The 18,340-nt window shown below is 42.5% G+C and overlaps 1 protein-coding gene across 1 annotated transcript in view; it reads left to right on the top strand.

The window, feature by feature from the left end:
- ATP10B (ATPase phospholipid transporting 10B (putative)) overlaps positions 1-18,340 on the top strand; it is a 263,147-nt gene that overhangs the window by 191,277 nt on the left and 53,530 nt on the right. The window contains 3 exon segments of the mRNA XM_078066512.1: positions 1,698-1,865; positions 3,464-3,716; positions 4,794-5,032. Coding sequence (XP_077922638.1) covers positions 1,698-1,865; positions 3,464-3,716; positions 4,794-5,032 — 660 coding nt within the window.

Here is an 18,340-nt window from a genome sequence, read left to right as displayed (position 1 = left end):
TATTGCCTCTGCTTCAGAACAGGTTTTTCAGGGAACATCAGAGCTGGAAAGGACATTTGAGATCGTCTCACTGTGTCTCTAGAGAAAGGAAGTTAATGATTAAAAGGTCACACAGTGAGATAAGGTATAGGGAAACCACAATCTGCTTGGCAAATTGCCCAAAATAATAAATAAATTGAGACAGGAACAGGGAGGGGCAGAATTGTATGCTGTCTGAGAAACACTACTCATACACAGTGACAGGCCTCCGGTGGTGCCTAATTAAAGCACAGCCCCCGCTGTGAAAGCTTTCAAGTGAGTGTCATTCAAGAGTTCTCTATCACATGCTTACTTGGACTGTGTAAAGATGATGTTTCTTTTTTCTTTGCCCAGAATGCCCTCCCCAGGCCTTTCTGATCACCTGATACCCTCCTGGTCTCCAGGACCCCTCAAGGGCTCCTCCTCCATGCAGCCTTCCCTGGTTCCCTTGAAGGCCAGAGTTATTTGCTCTATAATATTACCTTAAAATAACCTCATGTCTGTAAGTCTCCTTTCTTCTGCCGTGTATAATGGTATTGGGCCAAACCCCCTGGGCAAAGAAGCATCTTGGGGAAAGGGCAGCATCCCCTGTGCTTTTTTTTTTTTTTTAAGGTTTTTTATTTATTTATTTAACAGAGAGAGAGCACAAGCAGGGGGAGCAGCAGGCAGAGGCAGAGGGAGAAGCAGGCTCCCCACTCAGAAGGGAGCCCGATGTGGGGCTCGATCCCAGGACCCTGGGATCATGACCTGAGCCAAAGGCAGCTGCTTAACCAACTGAGCCACCCAGGTGTCCCACCCCTATGCTTTTTATTCCTGGTAGTTCCTACCCTGGGGCTGAGAGCATTATGCACATTTGGTTATTCTATTTTCACCATAACCCTACAGAGGAGGTATTATTACTAACTGATAGATGAGAAAACTGAGATTCAGAAAGCTCTGTAGCACTTCCTCTTATTAATCCTTAAGTGATGAATGTGGTTATCCCCATCTGCGGACAAGGAAACGGGGCTCAGTCTGCATTTGGATATGTTACTGTGAGTTCTCATAGCATTCCACACTCTGCATAGTACCTCTCACACTGTGTGGGATTTGTCCCTTTACATCTGGTCTCTGACTTGTTAGGGACCTCCTCAAAGACAAGAGATGAGACTGATTCCTTCCTGAATCAATAAATGTTGGATAGAGTGAGGGAGGGAGGGCAGCAGGAAAGAGTGGGTTAACAGAGATGTGTGTGGATGGAGGGACTGTGGATGGATGGATGGATGGATGGATGGTTGGATGGATGGATAGATAAACTGTGAAAACATGGATGGGTAGATGGATGGATGGGTATATGCATGGGGGAAGAAGAGGGGCTAGCTTACGGGTCTGTCAAGATCCCCAGCCATGTACTTTCTGCCACACAACTGAAAAGAACTTGTGTCCCTTTTCCTCTTTCCAATCCCTATATAACAGGACTTCATCAAAATATAAGCAATCCCCATGCTAGTCTCCTCCCGGTAAGACAGACTTTAATGCCGTCAAGAGATTGAAATGTAGGGTATGCAAAGGACCACTTTAGATGATATATACACACAGAACTAGGCTGTATAGAATAAGGGTGGGATCCTCCAAAGCACAGTCACTTCCAGGAATAAATTAAGGGCTGATAGCCCTTAATTAGACTAATATAGAATTAGGTGAGGATTCTGCTTAATCTCTGATTTTGCCCACTCTCAGGTCACCGCCTCTGGAATGGGACCTTTGAAGAACACCCTCCCTTTGATGTGCCAGATGCCAAGGGCAGCTTCCTTCCCCTTGCCCTTGGAGGCTTCTACATGTTCCTTACAATGATCATCCTGCTCCAGGTAGGAAGCCCTCCCTAGCTGGGGGCTCAAGAAGACCTGTGACCAATACCTCCACAACTTTGTGAAATAAAGAAAAAGCAGTGCTGGCCCCAAGAAAGAACTAACTGAACTAAGATGAGAAAATGGTCATTGCTTTCTTGTGAGTCTTTGAAAGTCCTCACATTTGGGGTAATGTCAGGACCAGCCCTACCTTGTGGAAGGAACCTTGCCCCCAAGATAATAGTGAAGGAAAATATTTATCAGGCTTTTCTATTTAAGAGCAAGATTATAGTAGTAATCTAAGTGTACCTGCCCCTTTGCCAGATATAATAGAACAGGTAAAATCCTAATGACCTGGGAACAGAAGAAGATAAAATAGCTCAGAGAACTACAGAGAACTGTCAAGCCCTAAGGATTGGGAGAAAGAAACCACAGGTTAGTGTTTTAGCATCTGATAGATTGAGAGGGTAAAAACACAACTGGCCCTATAGAGGAGAAAACACAAAACACAGAGCACCTACAAGAAAGGGGCAGTAGGAATAAAAAGATGAATAAATTCTTCAGGCTCTGTAAGGAGGTACAGTCAATGAAAAGATGAGGGAAGTTGCAGTTTTGTTTTCATGAAGCTCCATTTACATTCAGTTTCTTGTAGTATTTGAGGGTGTTTTGTTGTCCTCTTACAGGTAAACTTTTTTCAGTCCTTAGTTCATTCATTCATTTAGCAGAGTAATCTTTTTTAAATGTGAGTTGGACCATACTCTTCCTCTGCACAGAACCCTCCAATGGTTTCACATCTGCTCGAAGAGAAATCCACAGTCCTTATGGCAGTGAACAAGGCCCTACATGATCTGGACCCTGACTTCCCCACTGGCCTCATCTCCTAGCCATCTCCTGCTCATTCATACAAGACCTGCTTACTCTTTCCCCTCAATTACCCAGCCCACTCCCACCCATCTTTGCCCAGAATATTCCTCTTCCCACAGATAACTTCCTGGTTCACACCCTCATTTCTTCAGGTCTCTGCTCAAAAGTCATGGTTTATAAAAGAATCCCTTCCAGTCACCACCTTCTAAACTCTTGACTTTTCTTTTACACTGCCCGATATATATTTCTTTATTTGTTTACCGGAATGTGAGGTCTTCAAAGCCAGGTATTTGTTCTGCTTGCTGCCATCTCCAGGACCTAGCATAGGATCTGACACACAAAGCAAGCACTCAGAAGATATTAGGTATTGAATCAGAGACAGTAATCAACAATGGGTCTGAATATATATAAAAGTGAGCGACAGCACTTGGTGGTATAGAGATCTGAGAGGCATCAGGAAACTCTGGACAGAGGCACTAGAGCTCCTCACCCCCTAACCACTCAGTCATTAAACAACCAATGGTGAGTGCGTACTCCGTACCAGACCTCCCTGGGTGAAGAAGGCACCTTTTTTTCAGATGCCCCTAAGAATTCCAAGGGAGGCATGAAGTCATTGACCTTTAGTTTCTCAGAGAAAGTCCATCATGTGAGCTGACCTCAGCTTTCCATTAACTGCCTTTGCTACCCACTGGTGAGAGTTCTGAGACAGGGAACTGGCCTGGTCTCTGACACTGTGGGAATCAATCTCCCCACAGGTGCTGATCCCAGTCTCCCTGTACGTGTCCATTGAGCTGGTGAAGCTTGGACAAGTCTTCTTCCTGCACAATGACCTTGACCTGTATGATGAAGAGACCAATTTGTCCATTCAGTGTCGAGCCCTCAACATCACTGAGGACTTGGGCCAGATCCAGTATGTCTTCTCTGACAAGACGGGGACACTGACTGAGAACAAGATGGTCTTTCGACGTTGCACTATCATGGGCAGCGAGTATTCTCACCAAGAAAATGGTACGAGGGTTCCCAGGGGCCCTCACCACTCTTTCTAAATGAATCACCCTGCTCTCCTAAAAGAATGGTAATGAAAGACATTTTCCTGGCTCCCCACAGAGGTTTCTTGGCTCTGTGGCAGATTGCTTCCTATATCCCTGTGGGCTTCCTTTTCCTAGATCAGTTGTGTTCTTATCACCTATAAACTTTCCTTTGTTCGCAAAGGCTATCAGTGATCTCCTGTGTGGTAGCCCTCCAGTCGGTCTTTGGTGCCATTTACACACAGGATTGTTATCTGTCGGGAATGGACTGGGGACATGTCCAAATTATGTACCAGTTATACAGCCAAGGTTTAAGAATTTTGGCGGTCACTTTACCTGACATGTCAGGACAGGCCTCAGTGTAGATGTATGATCAGATTCAATACATCTAGGAAAAGCCTTCCATGTTAACTGATCTTTTGGATTTTTACTGAGGCAGAGCTTTGACTTCGGAGGTATAGCTGAACAATGCCTGGACTGTCATCACACATGGACTGAAGGTGGCCTGTAAAGCTGACCTGATTTCCTCAGCAGCCCTCCACCATCACCCACAAACACACCACACACGCTTTCTAACTGAGAGCAGAAACTCTCAAAAGAGCAGCATTCATTCTTTTGAGTGGGAGGAATGGAGAAAAAGAAAGGGGGAGAAATTATGGGTAGCCCAATCACCTTTGCCATGGTGGTAACCATTTACATGGGAGCTTCTGATCTCTTTTTAATAATAGTAACAACTACCATGACCAGTATTAGAGTATATCAGTCACTGTGACACACTATTTTATCAAGTCTTCCGAACAACCCTATGAGTTAGGTAGGGCCACACGTTTAGTCAAAGCTCAGTCACATAGCTAGGAAGTAGTAGAGCTGGATTTGAATCTGTGCAACTTAGTTGCACTCCTCTTTCTCCAGTCAAGGTAGTCCAGTTGCCCATGCTCCAGAGCAGCAAAGTGCTCTTACTCTGTGCTCTTTCCTCTACCCCTGGAGTCTGGGATCCCCTCAGACCGTGACTTGGCCAAGGTATGACTGGTGTAATAGCAGTACTCCTTTCTTGCAGCCAAGCGACTAGAGACCCCAAAGGAGCTTGACTCAGACAGTGAAGAGTGGACCCAATACCAGTGCCTGTCCTTCCCAGCCCGATGGGCTCAGGGCCCAGCAACACTGAGGGGCCAAAGATGGGCCCAGCCTCTGAGGAGGTGCCACAGTGCCCAGGTACCCATCCAGGGCCACTCCCGACAAAGGTCTGTGGGGCACTGTGAAAGCTCACAGCCTCCCGTGGCCTTCAGCAGCTCCATAGTAAGTACCTGTCTTTTACTCTTCAAGTTGCAAGTGGCCTCTTTTGGGGATAGATGGGAGGGGGCTCTGGGGTATGAAAGAGAAAAGACTATAAATCCTGAAGAGCTCTCAAAATGGTAGCCCTTGGTCTTACACGCAATCTGCATTATGTGTTTTATTAGGCATATACACTTCTGGTTAATCTTAAATGTTCAGTGTTTAGAAATTGGGAGATTTCATATAAACATATAGATTTCTGGCTTCTCTTTTTAAAAAGGAATTGGAAAATTTCTCCACACTAGCCAACATTTCCTTGTGGCAATAATTGGCTTGAATGATGGAGTTGATGCTCCTTAGACTGGGCATGTGGTCTTCTGTTCATCACAGACTATCCCCCTCTCTGGTTACCCCCATCACTGAACTGAGAACCAGCAGCATGTCCATGATGCATGCTTTTCCAAAATACAGTTAAAGGAAAGAGAAATAGTTGTCATGCCCATGTTTCTATAAGGTGCAAAAACAAGATGGGCCTTAAGGCTTGCAGGCTTCAAGAGTAATGGAAGAATATACTTTTTTGTGATAATCAAAGAATCTTAAATAGTTATAAAGCAAAGAACATCTATGTCAAAATTACCCAGCACACTTAATTCTCTTAAATTAATTGCCTGGCCCCTATGGGGATTCAACCTTGCAACTTTGGTCTGGAGCTTTTTGCATATGTTTCCTTCACATTTGATCCAATGGTACAGCTATCACTAAATCCCTGGCATGTAAAGAAATTTAGTTTCTTCCCCAAGATTACACAGCATTCCCTAGAAGGCAAGGCTAGAACTGGAGCTTTCTGATTCCTGTCCCATTCTACTTTCCTCTGCACCATGTTCTTTCTCTAAGAAACATATCATCTAGAATCTTCTGCACTTACAGAAAAGACCACAGGGAGCCCCAGCTATCTTGAACAAGACCCACATCTTAAGAAAGGACAGAAATTCTCTTATCCCATTATTAGAAAATTAGATTTTCAAAATTATCCTCATAATGAGTTTCCTTCCAATTTTTATTTTCTCCATTAATACACACATAACTACATATACTTAACATTTTTGCAGTCATAGTACCTACAAATTAAATGTGTGGGGTTTTTTTAACCTGAAATAATATCAAAAGCATTTTCCATATTGCTACATAGTTTTTATAACCCAAGACTGTGTTTTCTGATCCTGACGGAAAAGAAATGCTGTGAGTCTATGTGTTCTGGGTTATTACTTATTTAACTTCAGGTGAGTACAAAGTTAACTCTCTTATGTTACTACCACACAGAGAAATGCAACATTAGCAAGGATAAGACATTAGCCATGTGTTAAGATATATGATGCTCATAAACATACAAGAGGAATGATCCATAGATGCCTTTAGGAAGAATTTTTTTCTTTTTTCTTTTCTCAGGTAAGATAACAGAACATGCATATTATTGCATCTTTCTCTTCTTCAATTTAATTTTGTACCCTCTGAATGTAATGCTCTTCCTCCAGCTCTTTACCTAAATATTTGAACAATGCATTTAGTGAATTCTCACCAGGCACAGATTCTAAGTCTTGCACTACATGTGTCTTTTGGAACCTTCCAGTTCTGGATGCCATGGGCATCCCATGTGCCTGAGAATGTCTCCCCCAAGACACAGAGAGGGAAACAGGAAGCTTTCTTTCATATATCTCAGTTGGAACACACAGATTCGTTCCCCCTTGTTCAGCCTGACAAATCTTAGTAGCCCAGGAAAACTGCAGCCCTGAGCCAGCCAGTGTAACTTTTATTCAGGGCCTATCTATCACTAGGGCCTACAATTATCACCAGCTGTTCTAAAAGTTAAATAGCATGATGTCTATGCTGACCTGCAAGGTCCCTTCCAGCTATAAATTAGGTACATTTGGGGTCAAATGCCCCAGGTTTTCATCTCAGCTCTTTCATCTATTCTGTGACTTTGGTCAACTTACTGAGCTAGAACCTCAATGTCTTCATCTTAAAGAAGGATTATTGTTCTGTTTCATGAGTTTATTTTGAGGACTTAATTCTTAAAATCATGTGTTCTAGATAGATAACTCGTGGAAGTCTTAATCTTTCTCAAGGAAAGCTGTCTGACTTGTACAAATGTTCATATCTGATGACATGGGAAATGGGAGTTTTCATAAAATGCAATGTCAAGCCCTCTCCCCTGAGATTCTGGTATATTTGATCTAAGGTAGGGCCTGAGCATTCATCTTTTTTATTTCTGATGATTCTAGTGAGCAATAAGATCAAGAACCTCTCTAAGCATAGCATTGCCCCACTAGGAAATAATCTTGATTTGGCTCAAATGGACATTTTCTATAGCTTGGGAGGCATTGGCTGAAGGGGGTGATTTAGGCTACCTTAAAGGGCTCTGACATTAACCCATAAAATATCTGTGGCTGGAGTGGCAGATCCTTGAATTAGTCCATAGAGAATATCTGTGGCAGGCCCAGGTGGACCTCCTGGCTCCTGCCGCCACCCACTCTTGGCAGGCTCTCCAAGCTTGTGTCCTCTTCCACCTGCCCATCTGGCATCCGGTCTGGTTGGATAATAATCTCTTGGCACCACCAGCTCTTTACCTTCCCTTTGTAAATCAGTGAGAACTTGCCTCTAAAACCTCCGCAATGCCGAGTCCTGGCAGAGCAAACACCCTACCACATTCTAAAGAAGCTGGTTGTTGGTTTCCTTGGAACTTTGCCCTAAACCCAAAACAAAATGAGCATCAAGGCTAACAGCAACAAAAGCTGGCTTTTTTTCTTTTACTACAAAGAACAAGGAAGTATTGGTTAATGCCGCCTAATTGGCTGCTATAAAATCTGTGGCTTTAGGGTGGGGATAATACACTTAGGAAAGTGGTCAGTTGTAAGCCAGGGTTTGAGTACTGGCAGATGGAAAATGAAATGCCCCCCCCCCACCCCGCCCCGCCCTGGTATGTAAGAAGCCAAGATTTGAGCAGAGAGTCTTTGTTTAGAAGTGCCACTTACAAAAGGTTTTCCAGAACCATCAGACCAAAGAATATCTTCCTAATCATAAAATTTGCATTGGGGCCACTTAGGCTCCTCCAGATGGCACCACCACTTCCTTCTGTAGGCATGGCCTCTCCCACCTGTCTGGAAAGAATGCAATAGAGAAAAGTAAAGGAGGTGTCTTTGGCCCTCTGCCTCCTTTCCTTGGTCTTGGTCTTCCTTCCTTTCTTTGAAAGAGATATGTGCAGCACTTCCAGTCTGCTCCAGACTGGTGAGGACAGCCCACAGATACAAACTCCCACTCGAAAGTTAGATAAGAGTCCTGATTTAATTAGCCAAGCACTCAAAATCTTTTTGGAAGTAATGTGACCACACAGGGCAGGAACAGCTGAAGCCTGGATCAGCTGCGCTTCCCTTAACTTCCAGGGTACCAGAGGGTGGTACACAGCGGCAGGGACCGTGTTTGCATGGGGTGGGGTCTTGCAAGATCTGGAAAACTCCCTTATTGCTAGGCCACTTAGTTTCTTTCCTTGGGGCTTCTGTCCCTTTTGGGAAAAGCTTATCTTAACAACCCACATGCTTCTATTTAAGCAAATATTTGTTAACATTGGGTTCTCCCAGTTCCTGAATGAAAGGCAGCGTCCTCTAGGTCACAACCTCAGCCTGGGCAAAATCATCACTCTCCTAAACCATAGGTCCGCCTCCAGCTCCCCAGCAACCAGGAAAGTTTGTTTTCACGATAGTGATATAGCCACGTAATTAAGCGGTAGAAAGTAACTAAAGGTCAAATGATAAAAAAATAAGTCTCCTTCCCTCCTCTTCTATTCCCCACAACCCCAGTGACAACCATTATTTGAATTTTCTTGTTTATGACCCAGACACCTATATAGGAGCATACAAGTGTGGTATACATTTGAGCACATCCTTTACTGCAAATATTAGCATGCCCTGCCCGTTGTTGTGGACTGTGTTTTTTCTTTTTACCTAGTGAATCTGACGGAATATTTCATAGATGTAGACAGATATTCAATGGAGAGCTGCCTCATCTTTTCTTTTTAATGGCTGTTAGAATTCGTTGGATGTTTGAGCCATTGTCTGTTTATACATGTGTATTTTTCTATAGTATTCATTCTTCATAATTGCTAAATTGTGTGTATCTTTTTTATTTTGATTGATACTTCCCAAGAGGTTGTATTAGTTCAGACACTCACCAACAACAAATAGAAGGATCTGCTTCTGTCCACTTCTGCCAATTCTGTGTATCTATTTCTTGGGAATAGCCTGTCATTTATTGTCAAACATCGAGTAAGCATCCACAATATGGCATATACTGTTCTAAACACTGGGATATAAGGTTTAATAGGGCCTTGTCCCTGATAAACCCAAAAGAGAGGAGAGAAGAACACCAGTGCCAGTAGAACACTCCTCTTGGTGCTGAGGGCAGAGGTGCTGTAGGAGCCCAGGAGAGGTGCACCTGCATGAGATGAGGCCTCAAGAGGGCTGCCTGGAAGGGTTAGCACCTGAGCTGAATTGGAGACAAAATTAAAAGTTAACCAGAGCAAAGAGAAGACCATCTAGTGGGGAGAGGTGAGGAATGCAAGTGACATGAAAAACGGGTTTTGAGGAGCAGCTGGAATAAAAGATGGAGGTTGGAGAGAGGTTGAGGAGATGGAGGCCTGGGAAGAACCAAGTCACAAAGATTTTTCTTCCAGGCTAGGCACCAGGGTTCCTGTTTAATTCCACTGCTGGCTCTGTGGATTCCTAATAGTAGCAAACTGCTATACCCAGTGAGTGATAGTTGTCAATGTGAACTTGAGTGAGTTATCATTAAAACTGAGAAGAGAGTAGCAGACTAGAGGTTGGCCTGCTTTCCCTAGCCTTCAGTGTGGGACACACCTCAGCCATGTAGCACACAGTGGCCGTATAAATTATCGCTACTCAAACTGGGGTCCTGGGACCAGCACTATGAGCATACTTGGGAACTTGTAGAAATGCAGATGCTCAGGCCCCACTTCCAACTCGCTGAATGAGCATCTGAGTTTAAACAAGATGCCCAGTTAATTTGTGTGCATGTTAAAGTTTGGAAAGGGCTGGCATGTTTTTAAGGGTTCAGGTGTTGGTATCAGGAGGAAAACCTGGATCCAAGACCCATTCTTTTTATTGATTTTGTGACCTTGGACAAGTTATTTAAATTCAGTGAGCCTCATTTATCTCATAATTAAAATGGGAGAATAATAGTAGCTATTTCAATGCTGTCATGATGACTAAATGATATACATGAACACACTTAGCAAAGCACCTGACTTTGTTGTAAGTTGTCAATAAATGTAATCTAATGATAATAATAGGATCCTTGAGGGTAGAGTGTGAGGTCAAAGATCACCTTCGTCAAAGAAGGTTTGTATGAGCTTTACGTGTTCTGCAGTAGAAAGAAATCCAACCAGTTGGGTGCCTGGCTGCCACAAAGCTCTAATCTGAACAACCTGGTAATCCACAATTTAATATTTATTTTCCTTCAGAGAAATAGACTAGCTAAAGGGCCCAGAGGTGGGTGGGGGCATTGCTTTCTCTAAGTGTCCTAAGTACCAAGTTCCTAAATGTTAATGGGCCAGACAGGAAACCAGTGAGCTGTGGGCAAAGGGAACCATGAAGAACCTTGCCCTGTGGAATCAGTCTGTGGTGACTGCATAAAGCTTAACTGACATCTGCTGCTGACACCTGCAGGCTGGGCCTGCAGCCAGTGCCAGAGAGAAGTAGGCCCTTTGCAGAGATTCTTTTTTTATTTTTTTTTAATGCATTGCTGTATGATTGGGTTGAAATATACTAACGAAGAAGTTTTTGTTTTGTTTTGTTTTGTTTTTTTAATTTAATTTTATTTTATTATGTTATGTTAGTCACCGTACAGTACATCATTAGTTTTTGATGTAGTGTTCCATGATTCATTGTTTTCGTATAACACCCAGTGCTCCATGCAATCAATATGTGCCCTCCTTAATACCCACCAACGGGCTAATCCAACCCCCTATCCCCCTCCCCTCTAAAACCCTCAGTTTGTTTCTCAGAGTCCATAGTCTCTCATGGTTCGTCTCCCTCTCCGATTTCCCCCCCTTCATTTTTCCCTTCCTTCTCCTAATGTCCTCTCCATGCTATTCCTTATGTTTCACAAATAAGTGAAACCATGTGATAATTGACTTTCTCTGCTTGACTTATTTCACTTAGCATAATCTTCTCCAGTCTCATCCATGTTGATGTAAAAGTTGGGTATTCATCCTTTCTGTTGACTGAGTAATATTCCATTGTATATATGGACCACATCTTCTTTATCCATTCGTCTGTTGAAGGGCATCTCAGCTCTTTCCACAGGTTGGCTATTGTGGACATTGTGCTATGAACATTGGGGTGCATATGGCCCTTCTTTTCACTACATCTGTGCCTTTGGGGTAAATACCTAGTAGTGCAATTGCTGGGTCATAGGGTAGCTCTATTTTTAATTTTTTGAGGAAAAAAATTAAAGTTTTTCCAAAGTGGCTGTACCAACTTGCATCCCCACCAACAGTGTAAGAGGGTTCCCCTTTCTCCACAACCTCTCCAACATTAGTTGTTTCTTGCCTTGTCAATTTTTGCCATTCTAACTGGTGTAAGGTGGTATCTCAATGTGGTTTTGATTTGAATTTCCCTGATGGCTAATGATGATGAACATTTTTTCATGTGTCTGTTAGCCATTTGTATGTCTTCTTTGGAGAAGTGTCTGTTCATGTCTTCTGCCCATTTTTTGACTTGATTATTTGTTTTTTGGGTGTTGATTTTGAGAAGTTCTTTATAGATCTTGGATATCAGCCCTTTGTCTGTAGTGTCATTTGCAAAAATCTTCTCCCATTCTCTGGGTTGCCTCTTTGTTTTGTTGACTGTTTCCTTTGCTGTGCAGAAGCTTTTTATCTTGATGAAGTCCCAAAAGTTCATTTTCACTTTTGTTTCGCTTGCCTTTGGGGACGTGTCTTGAAAGAAGTTGTTGTGGCCAATGTCGAAGAGGTTACTGCTTATGTTCTCCTCTAGGATTTTGATGGATTCCTGTCTCACATTGAGGTCTTTCATCCACTTTGAGTTTATCTTTGTGTATGGTGTAAGAGAATGGTTGAGTTTCGTTCTTCTGTATATAGCTGTCCAATTTTCACAGCACACTTTATTGAAGAGACTGTCTTTTTTCCATTGCATGTTTTTTCCTGCTTTGTCAAAGATTATTTGACCATAGAGTTGGGGTCCATATCTGGGTTCTCTATTCTGTTCCATTGGTCTATATGTCTGTTTTTGTGCCAGTACCATGCTGTCTTGGTGATCACTGCTTTGTAATATAGCTTGAAATCAGGCAACATGATACCCCCAGCTTTGTTTTTCTTTTTCAACATTTCCGTGGAGATTCAGGGTCTTTTCTGCTTCCAGACAAATTTTAGGATTGTTTGTTCCAGCACTTTGAAAAACGCCATTGGAATTTTGATCGGGATGGCATTGAAGGTATAGATTGCTCTGGACAGCATAGACATTTTAACAAAGTTTATTCTTCTGATCCATGAGCATGGAATGTTTTTCCATCTTTTTGTGTCTTCTTCAATTTCTCTCATGAGTGTTCTGTAGTTCCTAGAGTACAGATCCTTTACCTCTTTGGTTAGGTTTATTCCGAGGTATCTTATGGTTTTCGGTGCTATTGTAAGTGGAATCGATTCTCTAATTTCTCTTTCTAGAGTTGCACTGTTAGTATATAAGAAAGCAACTGATTTCTGTGCATTGATTTTGTATCCTGCCACATTACTGAATTGCTGTATGAGTTCTAATAATTTGGGGGTGGAGTCTTTTGGATTTTCCACATGAAGTATCATGTCATCTGCAAAGAGAGAGAGTTTGACTTCTTCTTTGCCAATTTGAATACATTTTATTTCTTTTTGTTGTCTGATTGCTGTTGCTAGGACTTCTAGTACTATGTTGAACAATAGTGGCAAGAGTGGGCATCCTTGTCGTGTTCCTGATCTTAAGGGAAAGGCTCTCAGCTTTTCCCCATTGAGGATGATATTCGCTATGGGTTTTTCATAGAAGGATTTTATGAACTTGAAGAATGTTCCCTCTATCCCTATACTCTGAAGAGTTTTAATCAGGAAAGGATGTTGTATTTTGTCAAATGCCTTTTCTACATCAATTGAGAGGACCCTATGGTTCTCTCTCCTCTTATTAATGTGTTCTATCACACTGATTGATTTGTGAATGTTGAACCACCCTTGCATCCCAGGGATAAATCCCATTTGGTCGTGGTGGATGATCCTTTTAATGTATTGTTAGATCCTATTAGCTAGAATTTTGTTGAGAATTTTGGAATCCATATTCATCAGGGATATCAGTCTGAAATTCTCCTTTTTGATGGGGTCTTTGCCTGGTTTGGGGATCAAGGTAATGCTGGCCTCATAGAATGAGTCTGGAAGCTCTTCTTCTGTTTCTATTTTTTGAAACAGCTTCAGGAGAATAGATACTATTTCTTCTATGAATGTTTGGTAGAATTCCCAAGGGAATCCATCAGGCCCTGGACTCTTATTTTCTGGGAGGTTTTTGACCACTGCTTCAATCTCATTACTGGTTATTGGCCTATTCAGGTTGTCAATTTCTTCCTGTTTCAGTCTTGGGAGTTTATAGGTTTCCAGGGAGGCATCCATTTCATCCAGGTTGCTCAATTTATTGGCATATAGTTGCTGATAATAATTTCTAATACTTATTTCTATTTCCTTGGTGTTAGTCGTAATCTCTCCCCTTTCATTCATAATTTTATTAATTTGGGTCCTTTCTCTTTTCTTTTGGATAAGTCTGGCCAGTGGTTTATTGATCTTATTAATTCTTTCAAAGAACCAGCTTCTAGTTTCGTTGATCTGATCTACTGTATTTCTGGTTTCTAATTCATTGTTCTCTGCTCTAATCTTAATTATTTATCTTCTAATGCATGGCTTAGGCATGATTTGTTGATTTTTGTCTAGTTCTTTAAGGTGTAAAGTTAGTTGGTGAATTCGGGATTTTTCTATTTTTTTGAGTGAGGCTTGGATGGCTATGTATTTCCCCCTTAGGACCACCTTTGCAGTATCCCATAGGTTTTGGACCAATGTGTTTTCGTTCTCATTGGTTTCCATGAATTGTTTAAGTTGTTCTTTGATTTCCTGGTTGACCCAAACATTCTTGAGCAGAGTGGCCTTTAGCTTCCAAGTGTTTGAATTCCTTCCAAATTTTTTCTTGTGATTGAGTTCCAGTTTCAAAGAATTGTGGTCTGAGAATATGCAGGGAATAATCTCAGTCTTTTGGTATCGGTTCAGACCTGATTTGTGACCCAGTATGTGGTCTATTCTGGAGAAATTTCCAAGGGCGCTCGAGAAGAATGAGTATTCTGTTGTTTTAGGGCAGAATACTCTATATATCTATGAGGTCCATCTGGTCCAGTGTGTCATTCAAAGCTCTTGTTTGTTGATTTTCTGCTTAGATGATCTGTCTATTGCTGAGAGTGGAGTATTGAGGTCTCCTACAATTAACGTATTATTATCAATATGACTCTTTATTTTGGTTAACAGTTGGCTTATGTAGTTGGCTGCTCCCATGTTGGGGGCGTAGATATTTACAATTGTTAGATCTTCTTGTTGGATAGACCCTTTAAGAATGATATAGTGGCCTTCTGTGTCTCTAACTACAGTCTAGCTTAAAATCTAATTTGTCTGATATAAGAATTGCTACCCCAGCTTTCTTTTGAGGTCTGTTGGCATGGAAGATGGATCTCCATCCTTTCACTTTCAGTCTGGATGTATCTTTAGGTTCAAAATGAGTCTCTTGTAGACAGCATATGGATGGGTCCTGTCTTTTTATCCAGTCTGCAACCCTGTGCCATTTTATGGGAGCATTTAGGCCGTTCATGTTGAGACTGATTATTGAAAGATATGAATTTATTGTCATCATGTTGTCTGTGAAGTCCTTGTTTCTATAGATTGTCCCTGTAAATTTCTGTTCTATATCACTCTTGGGGTCTTTCTCCTTTTAGAGAACCCCCCTTAATATTTCTTGCAGGGCCAGCTTAGTGGTCACATATTCTTTCAGTTTCTGCCAGTCTTGAGAAGCTCTGCATCTCTCCATCCATTCTAAATGACAGTCTTGACAGATAAAGTATTCTTGGCTGCATGTTCTTCTCATTTAGTACCCTGAATATGTCTTGCCAGGCCTTTCTGGCTTGCCAGGTCTCTGTGGATAGGTCTGACATTATTCTGATGTTCCTCCCTCTGTGTGTAAGGAATCTCTTCCCCCTAACTGCCCTTAAGATGGTTTCCTTGGTTTTAAGATTTGTGAGTTTTACTATTACATGTCGGGGCATTGGCTTGTTTTCCTTGATCTTGGGAGGGGTCCTCTCTGCCTCTAGGACTCAAATGTTTGTTTCATTTCCGAGATTAGGGAAGTTCTCAGCTACGATTTGCTCAAATATATCTTCTAGCCCTCTGTCTCTCTCCACCTTCTCAGGGATCCCAATAATTATGATATTGGAACATTTCATGGCATCACTTACTTCTCTAATTCTGTTTTCATGGATTTTAAGCTGTTTCTCCCAGGCCTCCTCATTTTCCTTCTTTTCTATCAGTTTGTCTTCTAGATCACTAATTCATTCTTCTGCCTCGTTTACCCTAGCTGTTAGAGTATCTAAATTAGATTGGATCTTATTGATAACATTTTTAAGTTCTCCCAGTTCAGCTTTCATTTCTGCCCTTAGAGACTCTATGTTGCCATTAATCGATTTCTCCATTCTAGCTATCATCTTCATAACTGTTACCCTGAAGTCCATTTCCAACATCTTGGTTATATCTGTATCCATTTATAAATCTGTGGCAGAAGTTACAGTCGCTGAGTCTTTCCTATTTTGGGGGTTCCTCCTCTTAGTCATTCTGTTGAGGGGTGTTTGAGGGAGTGTACAGAGTCCAAATTATTGACCACAACCCAAGCAAGATGCACCCATTTTATAGGGAGCTTAGGGTTGTCGGCCTCTTGTTCTCCCAGCCTGTCTTCTGGGGGGAGGGGCCTGCCAGGATGTTACTCAGGCAACCCTGTTTGGGCAGAGTTGCCCTGCCCCCCTGTGGGGGGGATGTGCTCAGTGAAAACTGGTTTTTTAGGGCTTTTGTTCTCTGGCGGCTTTCCCTGGAGGCTTTCCCCATCTCTTCCAAGAGTCAGAGCAGAAGAGACCATTTCCAACCCTGTGTCTCAGAGCAGAGAGATCACAGTCTGTTCTTCAGTGAGCTCTCCAGGCCACACTATCTCCGTTTCTGTCTGTGCTGCTTAAAACTTCAGCGTCCTGGGTTGTGTGCCCCTCAGCAGCACTTCCAGTCCTCGCCTCCAGGTTGGGGCATGGCTCTGCCCTTTGTGCTTCTAAAACCGCCAGCCACCTCCAATTCACACCCGTGGCTCCGCCGCTCCAGGTTTCAGTCCAGGGGGCTACCCTAAAGTCCTTTCCCCACCACTACCGGTCTGCAAGTCTGTGCCCGGCCCCCAGCGTGGGAGGCTTTCACTCTCCGACAGTGTAGGACCCCCATGGCTGGGCTCCCTCCCCCTTCTGTTTATCTTCCAATATCTGCCTGCAGAATCACGGCTCCCTGCTTCATACCTCAAAACCAACTGCTTGTGATATTCTGCTTGTAGAGATCCATATCTATCTTCTTACATCTCAGGCTGATTTTGTGGGTGTTCAGAGTGGTCTGGTAGATATCCAGCTCAATTCAGGGAACTGGGTAGAATAGGGTCCCCTACTCCTCCACCATCTTTTCCCTTCTACCTCTAAAGAGTTCTAACAAAGAGATCCCATGAGTTAATCAGTGGTGGGGTAGCATGGTGTCCTAGATAGGGGTCAACAAAAGTTTGCATGCTTGCAGTCTGCCAGGCACTGGGGACATATCATTGACTGTCTCTGCCCTTGTGGCACTCATAGACTAAAGGGTAAATGAACAAGAAATGAATAACTATTAAATCATTTTAACATAGTCACCATTTGGAAATACATAATGCATAGCTTGGAGCAAAGCAGTATGTTATCAGAAGCTGGGAGTCAGCTGGTGTGAAAACTGCCTTAGTTCTGACCCTAATTCAATGTGCAGTCTTGACTAGTTCACTTCCCACCTCTCTGACATTCAGTTTTATCATCAGGAAAATGGGAGATTTGGCTTTGATGACCTCCAAGCTTGTTTGCAACTCTGTGTATCTGTGCTAAGGGTTAAAAGCATCCCATTCATGTATACCCCCAGCCCCAAATGAAATCTTTTTCCTGAAAAAAGAAGATTCCCATAATCCCTTTTATAATCTCTGAGACTATCTGCTGAGTCCTAAGGATTAGATATACAAGCCTATTAGTTTTGCTTGGGATGCAAAACACTAAAGATGTTGGCTGTCAGCAAGTATCAAAGGCTACTTCCTTCTCATGGAGGATCTTGCCTGGCACAGAGGTTAAGAGCATGAATTCTAGTTGGACTATTTCAAATCAAGTAAAGGAGTCTCTTTCACTTACTGTGTGATCTTGGGAAAAACACTATCTCCTTGGGCAGCAGTTTCCTCATCTGATACATGGGTAACCAGGAGAATAATCATACTCAACAGATAATGTTGCTGTGGAGCCACAATGAGAAAATGAATGTACCCAGAATGTAAGAAGTACTATGTGAATAAGAACTATCATTACTACCTTAAGAAATGAGCTCAGAGCCCCTTGAGTGATGATAGTACACTGATAACAGGCAGTAGGTGGAGCCCGGAATCTGGCTAGGGGAGTTTGCCAAGGAGCATTAATAAGGGAACACTGCTACTTTACCATGACCATGGAAAGGAAAGGAAAACTCTAGACTTGCAATCATAGGGTCTGACATCTGATTCTGGCTTTATACTGACTCACTGAGTGACAATGGTTAAGTCAGCCCATCTTTCTGCATTTCAATTAAGTTGGGACTGTGAGAAGTCAGTGAGATCACATAAATGACATTGCTTGGAAAAGTAGAAAGAGCTTTTTCAATGTGAACTCCTGCTAAGAAGACTGCTTTCAAAGGCAAAGATATTAGATAGTGCATGCTCCCTTCCTAGGCTTTCTGAAAATAGTGACACCATATGGTATGGATGGCTCACCATTGCTTATCACAAGGCAGTGAAGAGAAATGCAGACTTGATGCAGTTTTACTAGCACTCTTCCTTTTAATAAGTACTTTTTTCTGGATGTTGTCTTCCTAAGATGGTATGAACCAGAGGAAGTGTAGTGTTGACTCTTAGAGAGCACTCCAAATGAAGGCTGGAA

Source organism: Halichoerus grypus, chromosome 2 (genome assembly GCF_964656455.1).
Source record: "Halichoerus grypus chromosome 2, mHalGry1.hap1.1, whole genome shotgun sequence".
In the NCBI taxonomy this organism is placed as follows: Eukaryota; Metazoa; Chordata; class Mammalia; order Carnivora; family Phocidae; genus Halichoerus; species Halichoerus grypus.
The sequence above is the reverse complement of the archived record's forward strand: the minus strand, read 5'-3'. Positions and strand labels throughout refer to the sequence as shown.